Raw genomic sequence first — 25,234 nt, forward strand, 5'->3', positions numbered from 1 at the left:
TGATTCTTTCACTACAGCCTCCCAAGTAGCTGGGACCATAGGCATGTGCCACCATTTCTAGCTAATTTTTGGAGAGACGGTCTCGCTATATTGGCTAGGCTGGTCTTGAACCCCTGGCAAGCAATCTTTTCACCTTGGCCTCCCAAAGAGCTGAGATTACAAGTATGAGTCACCATGCCCACAATAGAGATTTTTTTATGCTGATTGGTATACTTGAGCCAGTTCAGGGATATCTGATGGATATAGAGAGAGACAAAGGTTTTGGTACAGTAAATTAATTAATTCTGTTATGACAAAGCACATAAACAAATCAGAATGTTCTTCATCATAATCAGACATGTGCAAAAATTTAAAGTAAGTTTTGCGCTTTCTGTTGGTTGATCGATTGCTACCCGAGCTTCAGTGCTGAGATGCGCTATCTCTCTGTTCAATGATGCTGCCTTTTGGTGTTTGTTGAACAATTTTTCATCGAACCTAATTTGGAGAAAAAGATGTTTAGCTGTAGATACAATGAAGGGAATTTCAGCTCTTTCTGGCTTCATATACTCCCACTGCTGCATCGTGGGCAGCAGGGGTATCGCCTGCGTTGGCTGAGTTCGTCCGTTTTCCCCTCACTGTTGCCTTTGATTTTGTCCTTTTTCTTAAGTTCCTCTCTCCATTCTGAAAACATTCTCAAGGGCTGAGCTCCTGCAAAATCCTTTCAATTCTGAATACCCTCAAGTAAAACATTATTCTTTCCTTTCCTAACAAACTTCTCATGAAAGTGGTTAACTAGCTTTCTCTGGTCCTTCTCATGAAAGTGATAATGGGCTCTCTCTGTCCTCTCTCTGTCCTTCTCATGAAAGTGGTAACTGGCTTTCTCTAGTCCTTCTCATGAAAATGATAACTAGCTTTCTCTAGCCCTTCTCCTGAAAGTGATAACTAGCTTTCTCTAGTCCTTCTCATGAAAGTGATAATGGGCTCTCTCTGTCCTTCTCATGACAGTGATAACTGGCTTTCTCTAGTCCTTCTCATTAAAGTGGTAACTAGCTTTCTCTAGTACCTCTCCTCTGGTTTCTTTCATATGCATAGGCTCTCCTGCATGGTACATGTATTCACACCCAAGTCTCTGATTTCAAAACCAACCAGCAATGGAACAGCAGGAAACATCAGTGTTCCCGCTTGTTAAAAAGTCATTTCTTGACAGGCATCTGAGATTAGTCACCAATCTGCTGTCAATGAATGAGTGTATCTAAAAGATTCAAAATACTGACTCTAAGAACTCATAGAAACAACAGTACAATGGCGGTTACCAGAGGCAGAGGGTGCAGGTGGAAGAATGGGGAGATGTTGGTGAAAGGGTACAAAGTTCCAGTTAGACAGCAGAAATAAGTTCAGGAGATCCATTGTACAACATGGTGACTGTAGTTAATGGTAATGTATACTTGAAATTTGGTAAGGGAGCAGAGCTTTAATGTTCTTAATCACAAAAACTGAGAAGTATATAAGGTGCTGGATATGTTAATTGACTTGATATAATCATTCTACATTGTATGCATATAAAGAACAGTCTTCAGATTATAATCCCTAGGGAGTGTTCCTCATACTCTACAGCAGTGGTCCCCAACGTTTGGGAGCAGTTTTGACAAAGACAAATTTTTCCCTGCACCTAGGGTGAGGGGGGATGGTTTTGGAATGATTCAAGTACATTACATTTATTGTGTACCTTATTTCTATTATTATTATATTATAATACATAATACAATAATTATACAACCCACCAAAATGTAGCTGAGCTTGTTTTCCTGCAACTAGACCATCCCATCTGGGGGTGATGGGAGACAGTGACAGATCATCAGGCATTAGATTCTCATAAGGAGCACACAACCTAGATCCATCACATGCACAGTTCACAATAGGGTTCACACTCCTATGAGAATCTAATGTGGCTACTGATCTGACAGGAGGCGGAGCTCAGGTGGTAATGCGAGTGATGGGGAGTGGCTGTAAATACAGGAGAAACTTTACTCATTCGCCTGTTTGCCTGCTGCCCACCTCCTGCTGTGCAGCCAGGTTCTTAACAGACCGTGGGCCAGTACCAGTCTGTGGCTGTGGGGTTGGGGACACCTGCTCCACAGAGTCAGCATACAGGTGGAAACAGCCTTGACTCTCACATTCTCCAAAGCTCGCAGGCAAAAATTGGACATCGGCTGTCCTGAGGTTACTTCTGCCTGTAAAACTAGGTGTTAATTTAATGAATGTTACTGCAGCGGGGGGGAGTAGTAATCAACTATTAGGTAATTCATAAAAGTCATCAGTTGAGAGAGCTGACAAGCTCCATAAATTCCCCCAGCTACCCAAGATTAATAATTTTATACTGAAAGCAAGTAATTATGAATTTGCCTCTAAATCACTTTTTTAAAATCCACACTCAAAAGTTGACAAACTGTCTTCATAAGTCAGACACCACTTATCAACCTGTTCACAGCATGGAAAACTCAGAGCTGCCTCTCCTTGATGGCATGCTTCTAAATGCAGTAACTCAGTCCTGCTGTCTTAAGGAAGGCAATGTTTAATGCCCATTAAGGGAACCCTTCTTATTTTGGTAGGCAGGGCTGCTATGTCTGCTCACCAAAGAATATGGATGCTATTCGATGGTAAAGTGACAAACAAAGTAGTGGTTAACCACTTACGCTTTTAAAGTTCTGCACACATTTATGAATTCAATAAAGTGTCATTTTTCAATGGAATTGTTAGAACCCCAAATCTCAGTGTTACACAATATACCCGTGTAACAAACCTGCACATGTACCCACTTAATCTAAAATTTAAAAAGAAAAGAAAGAAGAAACTATTGTTTTTTTAGCCTATAAGGTTAAAAATACAAATACCGGTCTGTTGTCAGATTCTGGAGACATCAAATCAAAACTCATTTGATGAAGCTGTCACTATGAACACCTGGGTTAATAAAGGAAGTACAGGGCAAGACACATAAAGGGTGAAGAATAAGAGATACTGTTTTAGAGCCTCCTGTGAAGGTAACTGTAAGGTGTCAGGAGAAACACCCTCAGAGCATCGGAAGTGACTCTGCAAAGGACCCCTGGAGTGTGCTGGTCCAGGGCTCACAGTGAACTGGCCTTTGGCCCATGAACCTGGGCATCCCCACCAGACACCTGTCACAGCCCACGTGCATGCCAACATCACCTAGAGGCAGTGGATTTCAGGTTGTTTTCTGACTTAGTTAGCTCTGGCCTTGAAAACTTGGTAGCAGTTTCAGGAGTCTCCTGTTTGAGGCTGAGATGAAGCTTATTTGTGCTATGGGCTGATGCTGCAGGGATGCCTTTGAAAAACAAACAAAAAACAATGATCAAGCTGGGTGTGGTGGCTCATGCCTATAATCCCAGCACTTTGGGAGGCTGAGGTGGGTGGATCCCTTGAGCCCAGGAGTTGGAGACCAGCCTGGGCAATATGATGAAACAAAAAATTTATATATACAAACTGGTGGCACACGCCTGTAGTCCCAGCTACTTGGGAAGCTAAGCTGGGAGGATTGATTGAACCTGGTAGGCAGAGGTGGCAGCATGCTGAGACTGCATCACTGCACTCCAGCTTGGTCAACACAATGAGTCCCCCTGTCTCAAACAAACAAAAAAACCTCAAAACAACCAATGATGATTATTTTTGTCATACCTTCATTCTGTTTTCCAAGTATCTCCCAATATTGGCTTTTTCTGTCAATCATAGAGCAAGCACTTACTAATTCATCCCACAGTGGTTGCCAGAAAGAGTTAGGGTCTAGCTGAAGAGGAGGGAGGTAAAGCTATTGCACACGTGCATGCTGTAGGGGTGGGCTCAGTACTGATCCTGTGTCCTCATGTGTGGGGTGCTGGCTTCCTCTTGAGCCAGTTCTATTCCCCTGGCCTCAGCTCTGGCAGATACTTCTTATCATGGGGTGGCTATAACTTGCAGCAAGGCCTCCTGGATAGCTTTTGGGGCCGGGTACCTAACTACAAGCAGAAATGGATTCTAGCATTCCCACTGACCTTTCACCGCTCTGGTCCTCGTGCCTGTAGTGTCTTTTCATAAACACAACCTGTTATTGGAGAGATTGGTGGAATATTGGATAGGAAAGTGCTTTGAACTACAGTAAGTGCACATGGATTGTATAAGGTCCCTGGGGTTGATTTATGGATGCTGCTTTGAGAAATGATTGAAATGAGGAAATTTATGACAATTCTCAGATATGACAAAAGACAGTGAGCTCCCAATTAGCCTTGCCTTCCCTTTCCCTACCTCTCTAGACTCTGCGGGGGCTGGTAATCTGGGGCCTCCATCAGTTCTTACAGAAGGGACCTTATATCAGTTGCTCCTTCAATTCTGCTTGCAATAAGCTGAATAGTCCCCCCGAAATCATGTGATTCCCACAACCTCAGAGTGTGACCTTTTCTGGAAATAGGGTTATGACGGATATAATTAGCAAAGTTAAGATGAGGTCATACTGGAGTAGGGTGGGCCCCCATCCAATATGACTGGTGTCCTTCTCAAAAAAGAAGACACTCGCAGAGGCATGATGTGAAGACATGCAGCACAAATGTCCTATTTCCACAGAGGCAGAGATTCGGGTGATAGATCTATGAGCCAAGGAGTGCCAGCAATCAAATAAATGCTTTATATTTTGCTTGTTTTTTTTTTTTTTTTTACATTTACAGTTTTTATACAGGTTGGTATTTATAAGATGTACTTTTGCACAAGTTTTCATGTCCAACTCTGTGTTAATCTTAAACCCTAAGGCTATTCATAGTTCCCCAGGAGAAACCTTCAGAACTCATTGTACAATTTAAGCAGTAAATCTGCAAATGCTTAGTAAGACCTCCCTCTGTCTGCTGCTAGACACAACTTTGTGGACAATGGAAATAAAAAGAAGATGTGGCTTCCATTGGGAGAATTACACAGTGGATTTAGGGAGATAAGATGTAAATGCCTCCCACACTAAGACGCAAAAGGGCAAAATCACTTGTCCAAGATCACACAAGTAATGACTCACAGAACTAGAATTTGAGCCTCACTGTGCCTGATCTACAGCTAAGGTTTTTACTGTTTCCTGAGTTACACAGAGTTGGTTACAGTGGATATTAATCGCATCACCAATGTAATCTTGCAAATGAAGACATTTCCATTATGTAGAGCATAGGAATGAGAATAATCAAATGATTCCAAATACCTTCCATTCTTTTTGAGATATCAAATCACCAATTAGCTCTTTCAAAATTGCAATACTGGCTTGGGCATGGTGGCTCATGCCTAATCCCAGCACTTTGAGAGGCCAAGGTGTGTAGATCACCTAAGGTCAAGAGTTCGAGAACAGCCTGGCCAACATGACGAAACCTCATCTCTACTAAAATTACAAAAATTAGCCATGTGTGGTGGCGGGCACCTGTAATCCCAGCTACTCAGGAGGCTGAGGCAGGAGAATCACTTGAACCCAGGAGATGGAGGTTGCAATGAGCCGAAATCATGCCATTGCACTCCAGCCTGGGCAACCGAGCGGGCCTAAAAAAAAAAAAAAAAAAAAAAATTGCAATACCCTTAGTGTAAATGGAAGACTAGCAATTCTCCCACCCTGAACAAGTCAAAAAGTAGCCTAACTATGCAAAACACAAATAAAATTCATCGGCCAGTCAGTTTGAAACTATCCCCAATGCGTAAGGAAGCAACAGAAGAAAATTCTGCAGTTGAAATTCTTCTCCTTTATTGGGTCAACATTATTATGCTTAGCTGATTTAGGGAATTAGATTCATCATAAATTCAAATCTGGTTCTATTTTAGGCATCAATGCCATTTTTTTTTTTTTTTTTTGAGACGGAATCTCGCTCTGTCGCCCAGGCTAGAGTGCAGTGGCACAAACTTGGCTCATTGCAAGCTCTGCCTCCCAGGTTCACGCCATTCTCTTGCCTCAGCCTCCTGCGTAGCTGGGACTACAGGCACCCGCCATCACGCTCGGCTAATTTTTTTTTTTTTTGTATTTTTTAGTAGAGACAGGGTTTCACCGTGTTAGCCAGAATGGTCTCGATCTCCTGACCTCGTGATCCTCCCGCCTCGGCCTCCCAAAGTGCTAGGATTACAGGCGTGAGCCACCGTGCCCGGCCAATGCCATTTTATAGTTAGGCTCAACCACCAAAAATTCTACCATTTTCCATCATGGTCTTGAAATAAACCCAGACTCCCTGCAGCATGACTGAGTTTCCATCATGCAAAATGAAGAAATAATCACCTGGAAATTTTCAAAAATCATTTTGCATTGCCAATTAAAAATTTACTCCTGCAAGACAGGGGCTTCTGTAAATCAGGAATGTGAGGGATTTGGTCTGATAATTCCAGGTGTTCTTCATGTATAGAGTGACACTTTGACACCCGCTTTGATTAAATTCAGGGTATTTCCACAGTCTTGGGTGACACATACTGAATATTGATACACATCCCAAGTATCTCATCTGAAGCCCTGAGAGCCAGGTGTTTTCTGGAATTCAGTTATGCATATTTTAGGAAGATAATATATGCCTTTACCGTACCTCCCAAGACACCCTCGGCAGGTGAAGGCAACATTCAATAATCAAACACGTTAATATTTTTGCAGAAAAATGTATGACTATTCCTCCCAGTGGGATGCAGGAAGATCACAAGTGGTATAATATAGTGCATTTTTGTAGTAATGCACTGGTAAATTAAATTGTGTGATGACAGACCATCAATACCGTGGGCACTTCCGATTTCTAAGTAAAACATCAGAGAGAGTCAATTCAGAATAAGTTAAATACCTTTACATATACTTGGAACATACATCTGTGACCTCTGGTTGCTTCGGTTTTTTGGCAAGAGGTTGCATCAGGGCTGTCATAGGTCTCTCACTGAGTCTCAGTTGGCCATGTGTTGATGGCCAGAGAACAAGAATGATCAGGGAACTTCTTCTCCAAGGATGAAATGGCAATGTGAAAAATGACCGTTTAAAAGACTTCTCCCATTGCCATCTGCCCTGTGAACCTGGCATTCTCTCAGAGCATTTTTGCTAGTTGAATGAATTGTCCTACCCACTCATTCTCAAGGCCGACAATGAATAGATCACACATTCTAACCTTATCATCTAGGTCAGGGGTTGCAAACATTTTCTGTATAGGACTGCATAGTTAATGTTTTCAGTCTTGTGGAGGATACAGTCAGCTCTGCAATTGTAGTTCAAAAGTAGATGTATAAAGGAATGGGCATGGTGTATTTCAATAAATCTTTATTTACAAATACAGGTAGTAGGCTGGGTTTGGCCCATGGCCATATTTAGGTGACCCCTGTTCCATGGCTTTTTTTTTCACTGTGGTTCACAATTCCATTATTATAGTTACTATTATTCTCATGCTTATGAGTATATGACAAACATAGAGTTAAAGAAAATGCGCATCTGCTCTTGATGGAATACAAAATTCCTTGGCCATAAGGTTATATTAAATACATTTCATATTGAGGAAAAGAGCAGTACCTGAAACATTTCATTTTTAATGAAGTCTGAAGGAGGGAGGACACTCCAGAAACTGTATTATTTTATACTTTTTCTGTTAGCCCCGATTGTCTGCTACTGGTATGCTTGTTATTAGATTACTCAAAAAATGTTTCTCAGGAAATTCCTATTTACATGGTGATGAATAGGTAACTTGAGTTAACATTTCCATCATCGTGGATGTTGGCTTTTTCCAGTTGCTGACAACTTTACTTTGTGTTTGCCTTTGAGTGTTGACACAACAAAGAACTGTCAATCCAAGCTTACAGACCTCCCTCCTGTTGGCTTTTGGTAGATGATGTGAATGGCACAAGATTGGACAACAAGGTCTGCACATATTTGTGTCTTTCCACAAGATTGGACTTGTGAAAATGTTTATTCAGTCATAAAAGCCACAAGAGCCAATTCTCCTTAGTACTAAGTACTCCTTATTACTTCTTAGTACTTCCCATTCACTTGGTAGCCAGAGCCAGGGACACACAGGCTCAAGCCAATTTACAACAGTCAATGTTGCAAACCAAACATGGCAGTATACTTAATCAGTATACAAATGTTCTAGATTAAACATTCCACAACACACAAAGTAACATTTAACATCCACATAAAGGGGATAGGAAAAGGAGTTAATGAACCAGTCCACGAAGAGTGATGTGGACAAGGAGAGTGTCCTGGGCTGGTCTGGATGATCGCCCACGTCTTGTAAAGAAGAGGCCTTGATTTGGGCAGAGGGTTCAGTGGCAGGTGCATGGAGGTGACCACAAGTGACAGCAACACGGGGTCTAGTGAGGTGGTCATGTGGAACAGGTGAAGTCCTGCTCTTTTATCCCCCTGAGTCCTCTGGTGAAGGGTGACAGTAAAGGGTTACAATCTCATCTGGTTGGGTGCAGTCTGTATTGATTGGGCGAACATCTGGTCCTATTGGGAGGATGCCTTCTGAAAAGCAAGATGGAATCTTCTCCTAAGATGGAGTCACTTATGTCAAGAGTGCTCCTATACGTTAGAGTTTCTCTAGGATTATAGCTTAGTAGCAAGGTGGGCTATTTGATCAGCAAGATGAGGCTGTTTGATCAGCATCGTAAATATTTTCAGGAATAAACTGTTTTTTAAAAAATCAGATATCGTCTTAGGTCAAGTCATGGGAAATAGATTCTGAAGTGCTCAGGAGATTTTTTATGGGGAGTGTATTCTTGGGGTCAACACTTTCAGGGGAGTGAGGAAAGGAAATTGAGTCCAAGGGAGGAGTTGAGTAGCACAGCTGTTGCAACAAAGACCTCAGCTCATTTCAGAGGGAGCTCTGGAGCCAGGAAGGTCCCTCAGAGGTTTCCCACCTTGAGGCAAGGAGATGCTGTCCCCTTGGAAAAGGCAGTTCTCTTTGACCGAGGCCGATTTCCAGAGACAGACTTTGCTAAGTGTGTCAGCCATCAAAACTACCAGCAGCAGCTGGGGGGAGGAAGACTTGGGTCTTCCCTTGACATCTAAGTTCCTACCACAGCACCCACCAAGGACGTTCTCTGTGCAAATTCCTTGGCACCATATTCTATATCTTCCTCTTCAAAATATACTTTTTCACCCTGGATTACCATTTACCCTTGTAAATTCCTTCAGTCAATCTCTGGAATATTTACACTGGTTTTCAGTGTTTACTTCTACATGGAATGTTCTGGAAGCTTTCACGAGAAAGTAGTATAAATGACTCATCCTAGTTTGCCTGAGACTGTTCCTATTTGAAAACTGGACCTCATCAGTCCTGGACACACTGGAATGTGGTTTACCCTATGGCAAACCAATCAGTCAAATTTCAACAACTAACCTTTCCACTTATTTCCTGTCTTCCTAAATATACTACAGTCAGTCTTCTTTAATAACTACACTGCCTGGGCTATGGCTAAGGACAAATGCATTCTCTTCTTCTTCTCACTGTTGAACATAGGATGCCTTTAATTCTTTTTGACATTTTCACAGTCAAAATTAAACCCATGCCATTAAACCTGAAGTCACAACAAAGTAACACAATACTAATGAACATCAGAAGCTGATAGACTGAGAAAATACTGATGCCTCAAGTTGATTCAGTCTGGGTTTTGATGCTCAATACAACAAAATGGGCATTACAAAAATCATTTGGTTTTCAGGGCTTTTTGTGTCTCAGAATTACGGACAACGGATGGCAAACCCTATTGCCATTCTTAGATCATTATCATTTTCAGTCTTGTACAACTGGAATTTCATTTGGAGGGGACATGCAAATGAGAAAAATGGCCAAGCAAATGACAGTTATGAGGATTATAGATAAATAGAGACTCAAGGGGATAAAGATGCATACTTATTATTTTTGAACACACAAATCGGAATGTAGGTTCCTCATAATAAAACAGGCTTAACCAATCTTCCTGCTCTGTGCCTATAGTTTGGATTGTGTATTTTATCAGAAGAGACTTATTTTCATATAACCTTTGATAATAACAGAGGAATCACCATAGTTACTAGGTGTGATTGTTTGAGTCAGCTGGGTACCATTTCCCTCCACTCCTAAAACCTATTTGCCTGTGCTTGTGGCCACACCCACTTTAATGAGCATTGGATGAATGATCTAACACAGCATTCCTAAACCTTGGCACTATTGACACTTGGGAGAAGACCATGCTTTATTGATTGAGGGTGAGCACTGGGCTGTATAGTTCTTTGTGGTGGGGGCTGCCTTGTGCATTGTAAGATATTTACCAGAATTCCTGCCCTCTGCCTACTGGATACCATTAGCATCCCCCAAATTGCAACAACCAAACCTGTTTCTACATATCATCTTCTGTTCCTGGTGGGGTAAAATTACTCCTGGGTGAGAATCCATCTAATACTAATTTGAAAAATGTCCTTGAAACGTGGGCCTTTAAATTTTCCATTGTGCTGTTTCATAGTAAGTATAGGCTCTTCATGGCAGTACCACTGTGATAGGCATTGTGACTTAATCCCTTCAGATATGTTCTTTGTCTTCATTTCTCACTGGGGGATTGGTAAACACTGAGTATCAAGTGTGGGTCAAAGAGCTTCCATGCTGATACCTTAAAATCTATTTTCTGTAAATAAAAGGCGGGGACAAAAAAAGGAAAATAATGACCTTTCTTACCTCGCAAGGAGAGACACCCAATTGTTCAAACCCACATCCATGCAATCTTAGTCTTGCCTGATGATGTCATGGTGAATGAGCAGATGGGGAGACCCTGCCCAGTGGTTTTGTCATTCTTGCAGTAGGAGGTTAAGGATCAATGTTGACAGCACACTATTCCATTTCAACAAGAATCTAACATGAAAAGCCATGCTGGAAGATTGATTACAGTTTCAAATGCCATTTCTGGGGGGAAAAATAACATTTCTGAGACTTTGATTAAACCTCAGAAATTGTTGCTAGAAGCCTAACTTCAATAAAGCAAAATCCACATTTACAAAAATCTATATGGAATAGTAATTTTTCTCTAATGTGATGTTCTCTTGTGAATTTTTTTTTACCAAGTGGGATTATGCTTCATATTTCAAAGCATAAACAATAGATTTATACATTAATAAATAGTTTAAGGCATATACTAGATTTTTGGTCTAAATGTCAACAAGTTAAAGGGAAAGTCTTCAATAGGTTCAAAGCTATCTTCTTGGCTTTCTTCTGAGACCATTTTCTACTCATTTCTAGGACTTTGTATGAGAGGTCAAAAAATTGTTTCTGCAAAGGGTTAGATAGTAAATAAATATTTCCAGCTTTGAGGTACAAATAGTATCTGTCACAACTACTCAACTCATATTGTAGCACAAAAGCAGTAAGGGAGTGGAGGCAGCTGTGTTCTGATACACTTTGTATTACAGACACTGAAATTTGAGTCTTACATACTTTTCACATATCCCAAAATAATATCCTTTTTTCAACCATTTAAGCATGTAAGCCTTATATGAAAACAGGTATCAGGACAGATTTTTCTTGTGGGCCATTGTTTGTGCAAACCCAGCCCTATTCAGAAAATAGCTATTGAGTGTTTGCTATGGTGAACAAATGAGATGTGGTCTCTGCCTTCTTGATCCTTAGAGCTGTGGAAAGGACAGCTGTCACCTGAATAAATCAGGAAATAAATGAATCTATTATGCAAGTAGTAATAATTGCTATCTGGGGGAAAAGAGGTGCTATGATAGTCAACAGTGGGGGAGCCTGCTTCATATAGGGTAATGATGGAGGGCTTCCTTGCGGCAGTGGTGTAAGCCGAGACATGAGGATGGGTAGGAGTTAGGCAGAGAGTGGGAAGAAGAAAAGTGAGGAGAGAAATCCTTTAGACCAGCAGTCCCCAACCTTTTTGGCATGAGGGACCATTTTTGTGGAAGACAATTTTTCCATTGACAGGGAGGGGGATGGTTTTGGGATGATTCAAGTGTGTCACATTTATTGTATACTTTATTTCTATTATTATTACATTGTAATATATAATGAAGTAATTCTACAGCTCACCATAATGTGGAATCAGTGAGAGACTTGAGCTTGTTTTCCTGCAACTAGATGGTCCCATCTGGCGGTGATGGGAGACAGTGACAGATCATCAGGCATTAGATTCTCCTAAGGAACACACAACCTAGATCCCTCACATGTGCAGTTCGCAATAGGTTTTGTGCTCCTATCAGAATCTAATGCCCTGGCTGATCTGACAGGAGGTGGAGCTCAGACAGTAATGTGAGTGATGGAGAATGACTGTAAATAGAGATGAAGCTCGGCTCACCTGCCATTTACTTCCTGCTGTGCAGTGTTATTCCTAAGAGGCCTGGGTTGGGAACCCCTGCTGTAGTAAAGAAAGAACTCATGAGGCTGGGCACAGTGCTCACACCTATAATCCCAACACTGTCAGGCTGAGGTTCTGTTTAGCCCAAGAGTTTAAGACCAGCCTGGACAACATAGTGGAAACCTATCTCTATAAAAATTAGCCAGCTGTGGTGGTACACCTGTAGTCCCAGCTACTTGGGAGGCTGAGGTGGGAGGATTACTTTAGCCTGGGAAGTCAAGGCTTCGGCTAGCCATGATCACACTGCTGTCTGGGCAATAAAGTGAGACCCTGTCTCAAAACAAAACAAAACAAAAACAAATAAATAAAAGCGCTCATGTCATTTAATTATGTCAATATATGATTACCCAGAGTGTGATTATTCATCTTTTGAATGAATTCACAGGAAGAGCCCGATGCCCTTGGTTTGACTCTGCTAAGAGCCCCTCAGTTGCTGAACCTGCACACAGTCATCTCAGTAAGTTAAGATCTTCCTGAGGACAATGGCGCAAGATCATCTTCAGCTGTTCATAGCGTAAGTATGAGAGGTGCATGTGTTTGTATCTTCACCCTGATACTCACATGTTTGACTCACACGGACTGTGTGGTCTAAGTCAAATAGTGGTATGCGGTGACCTTCATAATGGTGTTCGGGGCATTCTGATATTGCAGGGATGACATGCACATGGTGCTATTGCAGCTATCTTTCATTCAGAAAGAACTTTCCATCAAAAGGTCAAAGGGGGGCATCTGTGGGGCAAATATATTTTTATAGAGAAAGACTGTGCTGGGCCAATGTGGGCAGCGTGCATAATCTGATGAGCATAAGCAAGTGGCCTGTTACGTGGCAAGTCTAGAGGAATATAGGGATGGGGGCTTACAAATTATTTAATGCGTCCCCTGGACCCTTGAGTTGGCTCTAGTTCAATCAGCAAAGGTACAGAAACATGGCACAGTGGGAAGGCTCACAGTATACCTGTTCTTAGCTGATCAGCTGCAGCAATACCTGAGGGACAGAATGGGGTCCCTCCCCTCAGGAAGAGCTCCTCCGCCTGGTGGAGGCGAGGGCTGAGGGCATACCCAGGTCTCTCCCTGCAGGAAGTTCTTTTTCCCCTGGTGGAGCTGAAGGTTGAGGGCATACCCAGGACCCTCCCTGCAGGAAGAGCTCCTCCCCCTGGTGGAGGTGAGGCCTGAGGGGCAGAGCATGGTCCCTCCCTGCAGGAAGAGCTCTTTTCGCTGGTGGGAGGTGAGTGTGCATGGTGAAAGTCTTTAGGGTGGATGAGGGAAACATAGTTTTAAAAGCCCCTGCGGGGAAGAATCCCTGTTATTTCACAACTGTTCTTGGACATGTCTGCGCCACTATGGCACTATGCTATCAGAACACCAGAGGGCACAATATTTGGCCATTCAGAGCATTCATGGTCCACCACAGCAGCTGGCTCAAAGAAATGGACAGGAAGATGCTTTTGGAGGAGATATTTGATTCAAAGCAGTGTGAAAAGACTCCCAAACTCAGAGACCCTGGGGCTGGGGATTCCATCCCATCCCAAGCTGGCAGTGTGTTCCCAGGAGAATGTTTCATCTCTGCATGCCTTAGTTTCCTCCTTTGTAAAAAGTGACTTAAAGACGCTGGGCCTGGTGGCTTAGGCCTGTAATCTCAGCACTTTTGTAGGCTGAGGCGGGCGGATCACCTGAGGTCAGGAGTTTGGGACCAGTCTGGCCAACATGGTGAAACCCCGTTTCTACTAAAATACAAAAATTAGCCCAGTGTCGTGCCATGCATCTGTAGTCCCAGCTACTCAGGAGGCTGAGGCAGGAGAATCCCTTGAACTCGGGAGGCCGGGGTTGCAGTGAGCTGAGATCGCGCCACTGCACTCCAGCCTGGGCTATGGAGCAACACTCCATCTCAAAAAGAAAAAAAAAAAGGGGGTACGGGGGATGAGCGGCAGTTTCATAGGGTGCTTATAAAAGGTAAGAGACGGCCCCTGTTTTGGGAAAATGTGGTGAAAACCTGGATAATCCTGCCAGCCAGGGCAATGGGAGCTGAAAGCGGGCTTGCAGGGTGATTTAACGATTTTCAACAGGCAGCTTCAGGGGTTAGGGATGGTAGTAGTTATGTGTCAGGTAGACTTTGCCCTTCAGGGAGAATTTGGTAAAGTCTGGAGACATTTTTGGTCGTGAGAATTTTGGAGTGGGGCGCATGTAGTGGGTGGAGGCCAGGCGTGCCGCTAACCATCCCACAGTGCACCCACAGTTCCTCACAAATCTGAAGTGTCATGCTGAGGGCGACAGACCCTGCTCACCGCAACAAGAGGATTTAACTTAATCTTCTCTTTCTTCCTAAAATAGTCAATGGTCTTTTACTTTGAGGGATAGGAGTCAGAATAAGAATTAAAGAGAACAAAAGGACAATGACCTTTTAGGATTTTTCTTTCTACTAAATTTAAACCCCATAACAGAGGATTCTCTGTCTGAAAGCAACATCCGTGGAGGCTTAAAGCCTCAGCTTACATTCATTCCTAACACTGAGCAGCTTAACAGATTCATTTTCCATTATGATTTCTGTAATTTGTTCTTTAAAAGGATTGAGTGTTCCTTTTTTCTGTTTCAGAAACAAACTTTTTGGGCGTTTTAAAGAATAATTTATTTTCTAAAGTCATTGATAATACATGGGCTGGCATGAATTTCTGACCTTGCTTTCAAAGTCTTTAGCACTGGCTAAGTAGGGTTTTATTTTTTTTTTTAATTCCTCTGGAAACTGTACATTTTGCCGGGAAATACTTTAAGTACCTTTTTTTCTTTTTGGTCATTTTAGTCTACAGGAGAGATTGACATTCTCTAGACCCAGCTAGAAGGGCTCTGAAAAAAAATGACAGATGCAGTAGCTAATTAAAACTATGCAGCTGAAAGGGTTCATGATTAATTCATGATAAACTAATACAGCATTCATTGTCCTTTCTTAATGTTCTGAGATAAAGTGGAAGTGTTGCAGTGGGGGTTAAAATATTTGTTCTAAATATCTAATAACAGTGTCCATTCTATCTTACTAGCATAAAGCCATCCTCATAGAGGTATTTTAATGTGCCTCACAATTCAGAATTCAGGGTTCTTACATACAGAGTATTAAACTCTCTCCCTCCCCTAAATGGATAAAGACTTTGGAGATTGTCAGGAAAACACTTACATTGTCTGTAGTTTTCCTGATTTGTTCCCCTCCAAGGAAAAGGTTTAGTAATAGGAAAACATAATTTTTTTTTTTCTTTTTGAGACAAACTCTCACTCCGTCGCCCAGTCTGGAGTGCAGTGGAGTGATCTCGGCTCACTGTAACCTCCGCCTTCTGGGTTCAAGCAATTCTTCTGCCTCAGCCTCCTGAGTAACTGGGATTACAGGCAAGCGCTACCATGCCCGGCTAATTTTTGTATTTTTAGTAGAGATGGGGTTTCACCATATTGGCCAGGCTGGTCTCGAACCCTGACCTTGTGTGGAGGCTGGAATTTTTCAGGACAGTTTGTCAGGCAAGAGGCTAGAGAATGGGAAAGGCTGATTGGTACCATCCGCGAAGAAATCACAGAGGTATCAAAACTGTCTTTCTGCGCCAAGTCGGTTCCTGCATGGGGGTCACTGGTCCGGGTGACATCACTTGTTCCACCAGAATGCAAAATCTGAAAAATATTTTACATACCAGGCTTAGGTTTTACAATAGTGATGTTGTCTATAGGGGCAATTAGGGAAGTTACACATCTTGTGACCACCGGCTCCATGACTCCTGAGCAGTAAGCAGGTTAGGAAGCAATGACGAGTTATCATGCAACTATGTGTAGGTCTTAGCAGAATGCAGGTCTCTCCCACAAGTGTAACCTTGGGACCATTCAGTGGTTTTACAAAGGTGGTTTTGGTCCCCAAACAAGGAGGGGTAGTTTTGGGAAGGGACTGTTGTCATCCTTGCTTTAATGTTAAACTGTAAACTAAAATCCTCCCATAGTTGGTTTGGCCTACCCAGAAATGAGCAAGGGAAGTTAGCTTGCAACATTACAAGCAAGATGGAACCAGTTATGTTAGATTTCTCTCACTGTTACAGTTTTTGCAAAGGCATTTTCAAATTCCTGTTGCTTTGTTACGTGATGCAGTCACACATCCCTGGATGATGGGGATACGTTCTGAGAAATGCACTGATGGGTGATTGTGTCACTGCGTGAACATAATAGAGTGTACTCACACAAACCTACTATACACGCAGGCTGTATGGCATGGCCTATTGCTCCTACGCTAAAAACCTGGGCAGCATGTGACCGACCGTACTGAATACTGCAGGCAGTTGTAACACAATGGTAATTATTTGTGTATCTAAACATAGAAGGTACCGTAAAAATATGGAATTATAATCTTATAGGACTACCATTATAATCTTATAGGACTACCATTGTATATATGATTCATCGTTACCCAAAACATCATTATGTAGTACATGACTATATTTATAAAATAAGTATGGAAACCGCAATGTTTCTTTTCCATGTTGCTTCTTTATGTAGTATTCAGCACGTGGGAGATTTTTGTCAAGAAGTGCATTTAGAACTTGTCTTTGGTAATACCTGTACCACCCTCCAAACTGCTCAACTTATACTTTTACCCAAGACAGGGTACACGTGACAGCATAATCACTGCTGAATACAATCTCCAGAGTTGTCTCAGGGTTTATAGACATAGCAGTGGATTTCACACTTCCCATTCTGTGTTTGTCTCTGCACGGTTTGCAGAATCAGGATTAACACAGGTGCTGTGGCTCTGTGGACCTGTGAATTAGTGCAAGAGCAACAAAGCCTGTCTTGCTTTTTCTCGGCAAGTACACTCTGGCTTCAGAATTGAGAATAACTTTGTTATATGTTTTAAAACATAGTGTGTAGAAGTGCCTAAGGAAGAAAACATTGCATTTATAAGAAGACATCTTACAAACACTCCAGCCAAACACTTAATTTGCTATCTTTACATCCATTCTAGTGAAAGCACTTAGAATGCTTGACTTTATGTGCAGTGCTTGGCAAACTGCTCCTGTTGGAACCCTCAGGGTTCCTCAGGCTGCTCCTGGGAGCTTCTTCAGCCCTGGGGGGAATTGTCAGAGATTGAATTCCACTCACTTCTGTAAGAACAACACTGATTTTCATCTCTATTAGACATTCTTATGGACAGAAGTTCCTGTTACTAAAAACAATGACAACCACTGCTTTCTCTACCTGTTCTGTTTTATAACAGAACGCAACACTGAAGCTGAAAGATATTAAGCTGTTTACCTAAAGACTAGATAAGGTCTGTGGATAACCTCTCCTGTATCTTAGGCATGATTTCTTTAGCTTAATTATTGCATAGCGAAGGAAAAAATAATTTTTCCTCTACCCTCTACAAATGCAGATTTCTTTTACAGATGTAAATCTCTCTTAGAAAACAGTAACTTCTACTCTGTTTTAAGAGCTTCTCCTGTGTCTGCAATTACTCAAAATAATTCTTATGCCAAAGAGGCATATTGTGGGGTGATGTATTCTTGTCCTTTTTTAGTGTACTGATGTAAAAAAAAAAGTGATATATGCATATGTATGTATACACCTCTCTCTCCACTGTCTTCTACACTGTCTAGCCATGGGATCCACACCACCACCACTACAACTACCAGTGACCACCACAACAAAGAGATGCACGGATTTTAGTGGAAGAAATTATTTTTAGACTCAAAGATCTTTAATGCAAACAATCTGAGCCGTCTTTCATTTGTTTCTTAGCTGTCTCTTCACGTGTACCTGTGTCTCTATCTGTATTTTGGACACCTTGGGCTGAGTCATCTTCATCTCTTAGGTGTGCAACACTCTGGCCTCCTGGTAATCTGCCTGCATCCATCAAGGTCTCCCTCACCACCAGCAGTCAGAGACACCTTCTCAAAACCCAGACCTAACCCTGCCACTGGCCCTATTGGAATGCTTTGATGGCTTCCCATTGGAAGGAAGGTGGAATTTCAGAACCAGGCCTGGGTGGGTCTCCGTTGTCTGCCTCCTACCTTTCTTCCTACTCTCAGGTCCTCCCTGCATCTGCCTCCCCCTGGCTTTCTTTTTCCCCATCAGGCAACTTGTCTTAAAACCTGTCCTACTACCCAGGCTGTCTTCCCCTCAGGGCCACCTCCCTAGCCAACTCCTCCTTCCAGTAGGCTTCCTTCCTCTCTTTGGCTAAGTAATGCCCACTCCATGCTCCAGGCACTCTTGTTGCATTTGCAGTTTCATACTATTTCTTGTGTGATTATTTGTCCAATATTGATTATTTGAATAAGATCTGACTTTGCAAATACATTGCAAAGCTCTATGAAGGCAAGACCATGCAGTGCATCCTACTGTTACAGGAAAGGGGTCCCGAGCCAGACCCCAAGACAGGGTTCCTGGATCTTGTGCAAGAAAGAATTCAGGGTGAGTCCACAGTACAGAATTTGTTAAGAAAGTAAAGTGGTGAAAGTACAGCTATTCCATAGACAGAGTAGGGCGTTCCCTAAGGTAAGAGGAGAACGTGTTCACTCTAGGTACAGTACTTATTTATATATAGGATAAAAAAAGATCATGGGGTGATGTGCTCTGCTACAGGGGTTTGTGATAAAGGATTAATTTTCTTAATTGCTATATTTTACAAGAATCGATATTATTACATTTAAAGCAAAATTAGGAATGCCTCTGTTCTCAAGATATCAGGGTATTAGGCCACTCCCAATTCTGGGTCTGTTTACTAAACATTATTAATCTGTTCCTTTAACCATAAACATCTAGAGGCTAGGAACACCTAACTTTCTGGGAGTGCAGCCCAGCAAGTTCCAGCCTCATTTTCCTAGCCCTCACTCAAGATGGAGTCGCTCTGGTTCAAACCCCTCTAACACTATTGTATCCCTACAATGCACAGCGTGCCTCAGTAGATGTTTAGTAAATAACTGCTGAATACATGGATGAAAAAAAATGGTTTCAATGCCATATTAATACAATACTGATAAAAATTATATACATTTGGATTTCAGTCATATAGGCAAAAAACAACTTTCTGATATGATTTAGCCAATAACTGACACCAATATAAAAAATGATCTGTAACCCCCCAATGGATTCTCCTTGCACAGGTAGAGCTTGTTTATCCAGACAGAAATAGAGAAAGAATTGAATGCACACAGAGCCAGTTAAATGGAAGACCAGAGTTTTATTACTCAAATCACACTCTCTCTACATTTAGAGACAGAGTTTTTTTTTAAGGCAGATAGGGAGTTAGGAAGTGGGGAATGCTGATTGGTCGGGTTGGAGATGAAATAATAGGGGCCCAAAGTGGATTCTTCTTGCTGTCTTCTGTGCCTGGGTTAGATTATAGAACTGGTTGAGGCAGATTCCTGATCTGCATGGCACCAGCTGGTGCATCAGGTCACAGGGTCTAAAAAACATCTTGAACTCCAATCTTAGGCATTCCAATAGTGACCATATCCCTAGGACCATCTGGGGAGGTTGAGAGTCTTGTGGCCTCTGACTGCAGGACTTCTGAGCCATACTTTCTAAACCTGTGGCAAATGTGTTGTCCTACAGAGGTGGTGTGGTCCCCAGGCAATAATGGGATTTGTTTCCGGAAAAGGCTGTTACCATTTTTGTTTCCACGTTAACACTGTAAATTCCTCCTATAGTTAGCTCAGTCTGTGTTCAGGAATGAACCAGAGCAGTCTGCAGGTTAAAGGCAAGAAGGAATTGGTTAGATCACATCTCTTTCACTGTCGTAATTTTCTCACTGTTTTTGCAAAGGCAGTTTCAGATCTTTAACCCTGTCTGGGGTTTCACAAACTTTAGCCTTGTTCTATTGAGTTTATATCCTCAAATAGGGTAAAGCCTAATACCTGTTAAAAGATTTTCTCCAGTTAATCTACCCAAGATTCCAGAGGAAGCAAAAACGTCTGCTGCCTGGCAGCAAGTTTTTTTTCTTTTTCTTTATAGAGTTTTAAATTAAGGTCCATGAATTTCCTGCCATATTTTCCTGTCTGCTTCAGCTGCCTTACTGACAATCACTTAATAAGTATAGCAGTTCCTTAGTTTATACTGCATGTGAGATAGCTTGCTTATGAAAATAATTTTTTCTATATAAAATTCATATTAAATCCTCCATTTTAGGAGTGAGTTCTATAGAAAGTTCTGTGGAAATTCTCTATTTTAGGAGCGAGCCTGCAATACAGTTTTCAAATACAATATTATATTTGAAGTCAATCAGGAAGTGATCTATCTATACTACAACTTCTCATCATGTTTCAATGTACGATGTTGGAAGAGAGTAATGAAGTGTCCAAAATTAGATTGATTTTATAATTTAGGAGCACAGCCTTCTAATTTTACAATAATAATCAGTTGACAAAGAATGGTTAGTATAATACTTGTGTTAATCGATCCTACTTTCTATCTCTGTTTTATTAAAATCAACTCCGAATGTTATGGCATAGTAGAAATTTACCGTTTATGATAATAAAGAGTGTTTTCACAGTTTCCCCTTCTCTTAACATAAAACTTAGGTTCTTGCTTAGACTTCTAAATTTTTATGACTGTTTTAGTTTCTGGGAGTCCTTAGGGATTTTGCAGTTTCTTTCCAGGGACTGAGGGGCTTTGCTGTATGTTTGTGTAATATTTCACACCTGATGAATGGAGAGCCAGTTGATATTAGTCATCTGTCAACTTTATTTCAAGATTCCAGTATTCAGAGTGGGGATTGATTAAGTACACAGCCAATGTAATATACATTTACAATAATGAATCAAATGTCAATAATGAATCAAATGTCATTTCCTTGCTTATGTTCTTTGCTTTTTAAAATAAGGCCCAAACCAGTTATTCTGAGATCCAAACTTCGACTCTTACATAAATTTGTCTTTAAGGACATTTTTCTTTGCTAGGGAAAAAAAAAAAAAATTACCTAATAAAATCCTTAGCTTTGGAGACATCACCATACAAATGTAAAAGATAAGTGTGTGAAGCACATTTAATAACACTGAACCTAATAATGATAACTCAAACTCATTTTGATTTCCTATCTGCAAACCACACGTTTGAAGTATTAGAAAACTTTGTGAACTTTTTTTTTTAAAAATAATACTGTTGTGTACTTTATTTCAAATATTATCCTAGGTCCTCTTGTATGAGAATATCTAGAATCAGTTTAGTCTTTAATTCCTAGTTTTCTTCTTACTCCTTTGAAAAATATTATTTAAGTAATGTTTTTTGTTTTTTACTGCTAACTCCCCAAATTTGTTATAAGTAATATTTTTGATATTTTCTTTCATCGCATGTGGGAAGATTCAATAACTATGATGTAATTTCTTTAAGAAAAATTTTTGTCATACATGTCAGAAATTTTGAAATCCCATATAGTAACTCTAGACTCTCAAATTTCAAATCATATTACGACATCTCTGATGGAAAAACATGCTTCAGCTTTCTCTGCCTCCAACATGTAATTGATAACCTCGTGTTCTCATTTTGAGAGGTAGAACTAGTGAAATGGGGCCAAGCAAATGCTAAAAACAATAAAATGAGCTCTCTTGCTGTCTTTGGATGTTTCTTGGACCAAGCATGAAAAAGATGGATGATACAGAAAGGGAGGAGGGGAGATGATTTTTCGTTTGTGTATTCAGTGACGGGAAGGAGATGCCAAGGACAAAAACAGATGCCCCAGTGCCACAGTGAACATATTTCCTTAGCTCTGAGTTTGTTAGTGGGGGATTCTGTGGATTCACACCAAGAACGGCAGTCCAAGCAAATTTTGTAGTCTCATCTGACACATTTCTCCAAAGCTTAGCCCTTCTCAAACTCTCATATTTCAACCACTTTGCCCCGTTTCCCCGTTCACCTGCAAGCCACACATGACCCTCAGCACATATGACAAGAGCTGTCTTGCCACATGCAGTTTGCTTTGCTACCCACTGTTTAAATGAAGCCATATATATAAAACCATAAACTGGCTAGATGGGTGGATGAATGGATGGCTGGCTGGCTGGATGGATGGATGATATACAGACAGGCAGATATGTAGATAAATGATAGATCAATGGATGATAGATAGACAGCTATACAGATAGATGATGAATGGATGGATAGGTAGATGGATGGATAGATAGATGGATGCATGGATGATAGACAGATTATATAGATAGATGATGGATGATAGGCAGACAGATATGTAGATAGATGATAGGTGGATGGATGGACAGATAAATAGATGGATATATAGATATATACATATCTAGGTTGATATATAGATTGATGCCAGATAAATGGATGGATGGATAGATAGATAGATAGCAGCTTCCATTTCTGTACTTTTATGGTTTCCATGTTGAGAATGTTCTCAAAGGGACATGTTTGTGGTTAAATTTTCTGAATCAACAACAAAGATCACTCCTTCAAGAATGCTCTCTCAACATAAAAACCCAAACCAATTTTGTGTTTTTATAGCCTCTCTTTTCTCACACACATACTTAACTTATTTATTTTTTTGGCCAGAGTTGTGGCTTTATGAATCAGTATTAGAGCCATTATTATTATAGAGAAGGGTCAGCGGGCCCTCCACCTACTGAATGAGATTTCATTTCCATCCTGTCTCCTTTCTGCTTGTGCTGTGGGAGGGATGTTCTTTCATCACATCCTTTTTGCTTTTCAAAGGCGTTCTTCTCGACAGTAATCCACTCACAAGTTGTTATTGCTTCATGGTTTGTGTAGATGTGGGAGATCTGCTCTGCTTTAGGGAACTGCGCCAGAGGTTTCATGCATTTGTCTGTGATCACTGATCTAGAGACTTCCAGCTATTTGGGTTTCAGGGATATAAGAACAGAGAAGCCTTTAGAGAGTCCAGACCTCAGCCCTCCTCAGAAGAAGGACTTGTCTATGTTTGTTGCTAGGATAGACCCCTGACAACATGGCCACCTGTTCTGTTTTCTAATCCACGATGCTCGTAATGGTTAATTTTAGGTGTCAGCTTGACTGGATTAAGGAAGACCTAGAGAGCTGCTGAAGCGTTACTTTTGGATGTGTCTGTGAGGGTGTTTCCAGAGGAGACTGGTGTGGCCAGCTACAGAAATGAGGGCTGTCATTGTCACAAGTATTTTCTCCCTATTTTGTTAAGAATACATCTGTGTATATATATAAATATATTTAGTATCAAGATAAAACATAAATACATGTATTTAGCAAATATCTTTGTTTTCATTCCTCTCTTACTCCTTTATTATGTAACATAAGGTATATTGACTTTATATCAGTATATGATATGATGGTTTGTGTTTTCCTGTTGAGAGCGTTCTTGGAGTATCTTTGTTATAGACTTAGATATTGACTTAGAAATTTTGACCACAAACATGTTTCTTTGAGAACATTCTCAACATGGAAACCACAAAAGTGCATATAATATATAAACCACTCTATTGACTACCTCTCTATCAGTATTTAAGTATTATTAATTTTACCTCATGGTATTTAAGTGATGGGATATCAGGAGAAGAGTCAGTATCACCCAAGGGCTTGATCTCCTCTTCCCGGGAAGGGGATTACTGCATTTTCAGCTGTGTGCAGAATGGTTACATCATGTTAGGTGGAACTGTTGTAACTTTCTTATCTTCATTTGGAAATTAAGTATGGTTTAAGGAGATGCTTATGGGTGCAAAGTTGATGATGGGTGGATTTGTGATGGTTGATTTTAGGTGTCAACTTGACTGGATTAAGGGATACTTAGAGAACTGGTAACGTGTTCATTACTTCTGGGTGTGTCTGTGAGGGTGTTTCCAGAAGGCATTGGCATGGGAGTTGGTGGACTAAGTGGGGAAGATCCACCATCAATGTGGACTGGCACCATCCAATCAGCTGGGGGCCAAGATAGGACACAAAGCAGAGAAAAAAGTTACCTCTCTGTCTTTCTCTCTCCATCTCTCTCCCTGTGTATCTCTATCTCTGTGTGTCTGTCTGTGTCTATCTCTGTCTCTCACTCTCTATCCATGTCCCTGTCTCTCTGCGTCTCTCTCCCTCTCTTCGTCTCTGTCTTTCTTTCCCTGGTTTTGTCTCTGTCTTTCTTTCCCTGGTTTTGTCTCTCTTTCTTTCCCCGGTTTTGTCTCCCTCCTTGCCTCTGTCTCTGTTTCTCCCTGTCCCACTCTTTCTCTCTCTTCGAGCTGAGACACTCTTCATCTCTAGCCCTAGAATATTAGAGCTCCAGGCTCTTCCACTCTTGGACTCCAGGATCTATGCTACCCACGCCACAAGTTCTTAGGCCTTTGGCCTCAGGCTGAGAATTACTATACTTAGAACATTCTTCCATGGGGCAAAAAACTCTAAAGATTAGAAATCTGTGTTAGTTCATTTCTCTACAACAAGTATTTATTAGACACCATGTGCTTAAAAAATAAGGACTAAACAAATTTCTCTAAAAAAAGGAACCTTGTTAATTTTTTCTGATTATATGACAAGGGACAGCTGCACAGGGATCAGAGCTCATTAAACTGAAGTTCTCTAAATTAGGGTTTCTTCAGGCCAACTGTAAGCCCAAGTTCATTTTCTTTTTATTCCCATTAGTACAAATTATCATATTTGAGAAGCATTATAAATTTAACTATGACACTTTCTCCGTCAGTAGGAATACAATATGATTAAATTGTACTTTGTAAACTGTTTTTTTCTGTTTATAAAAGTAAGTAGAACATTTTATATATACAAGAATTTATAAAGAATCATATAAAACCACTGGTAGCTCTGCTCCCTGCAAACTAATCCCAAATAAAGTGATATCGTCATTCTTTCCAGTTATGTGTATGCCTTTCTATACAAACATATGCACATGAAACAAACATATCCATATCCATATGCAAATATATATATATATATATATATATATATATAGAGAGAGAGAGAG

The 25,234-nt window shown here is 41.0% G+C and overlaps 1 protein-coding gene across 3 annotated transcripts in view; it reads left to right on the forward strand.

Moving 5' to 3' along the window:
* STS (steroid sulfatase) overlaps positions 1 to 25,234 on the forward strand; it is a 216,593-nt gene that overhangs the window by 30,477 nt on the left and 160,882 nt on the right. For all 3 annotated transcript variants that reach the window (XM_025371987.1, XM_025371986.1, XM_025371988.1), the window contains one exon: positions 12,713 to 12,841. In XM_025371987.1, the coding sequence (XP_025227772.1) occupies positions 12,810 to 12,841 (32 nt within the window). In that variant the 5' untranslated portion in view covers positions 12,713 to 12,809. The remainder of the gene's footprint in view (positions 1 to 12,712; positions 12,842 to 25,234) is intronic.

This window comes from Theropithecus gelada, chromosome X (assembly GCF_003255815.1).
Source record: "Theropithecus gelada isolate Dixy chromosome X, Tgel_1.0, whole genome shotgun sequence".
Taxonomy (NCBI): domain Eukaryota; kingdom Metazoa; phylum Chordata; class Mammalia; order Primates; family Cercopithecidae; genus Theropithecus; species Theropithecus gelada.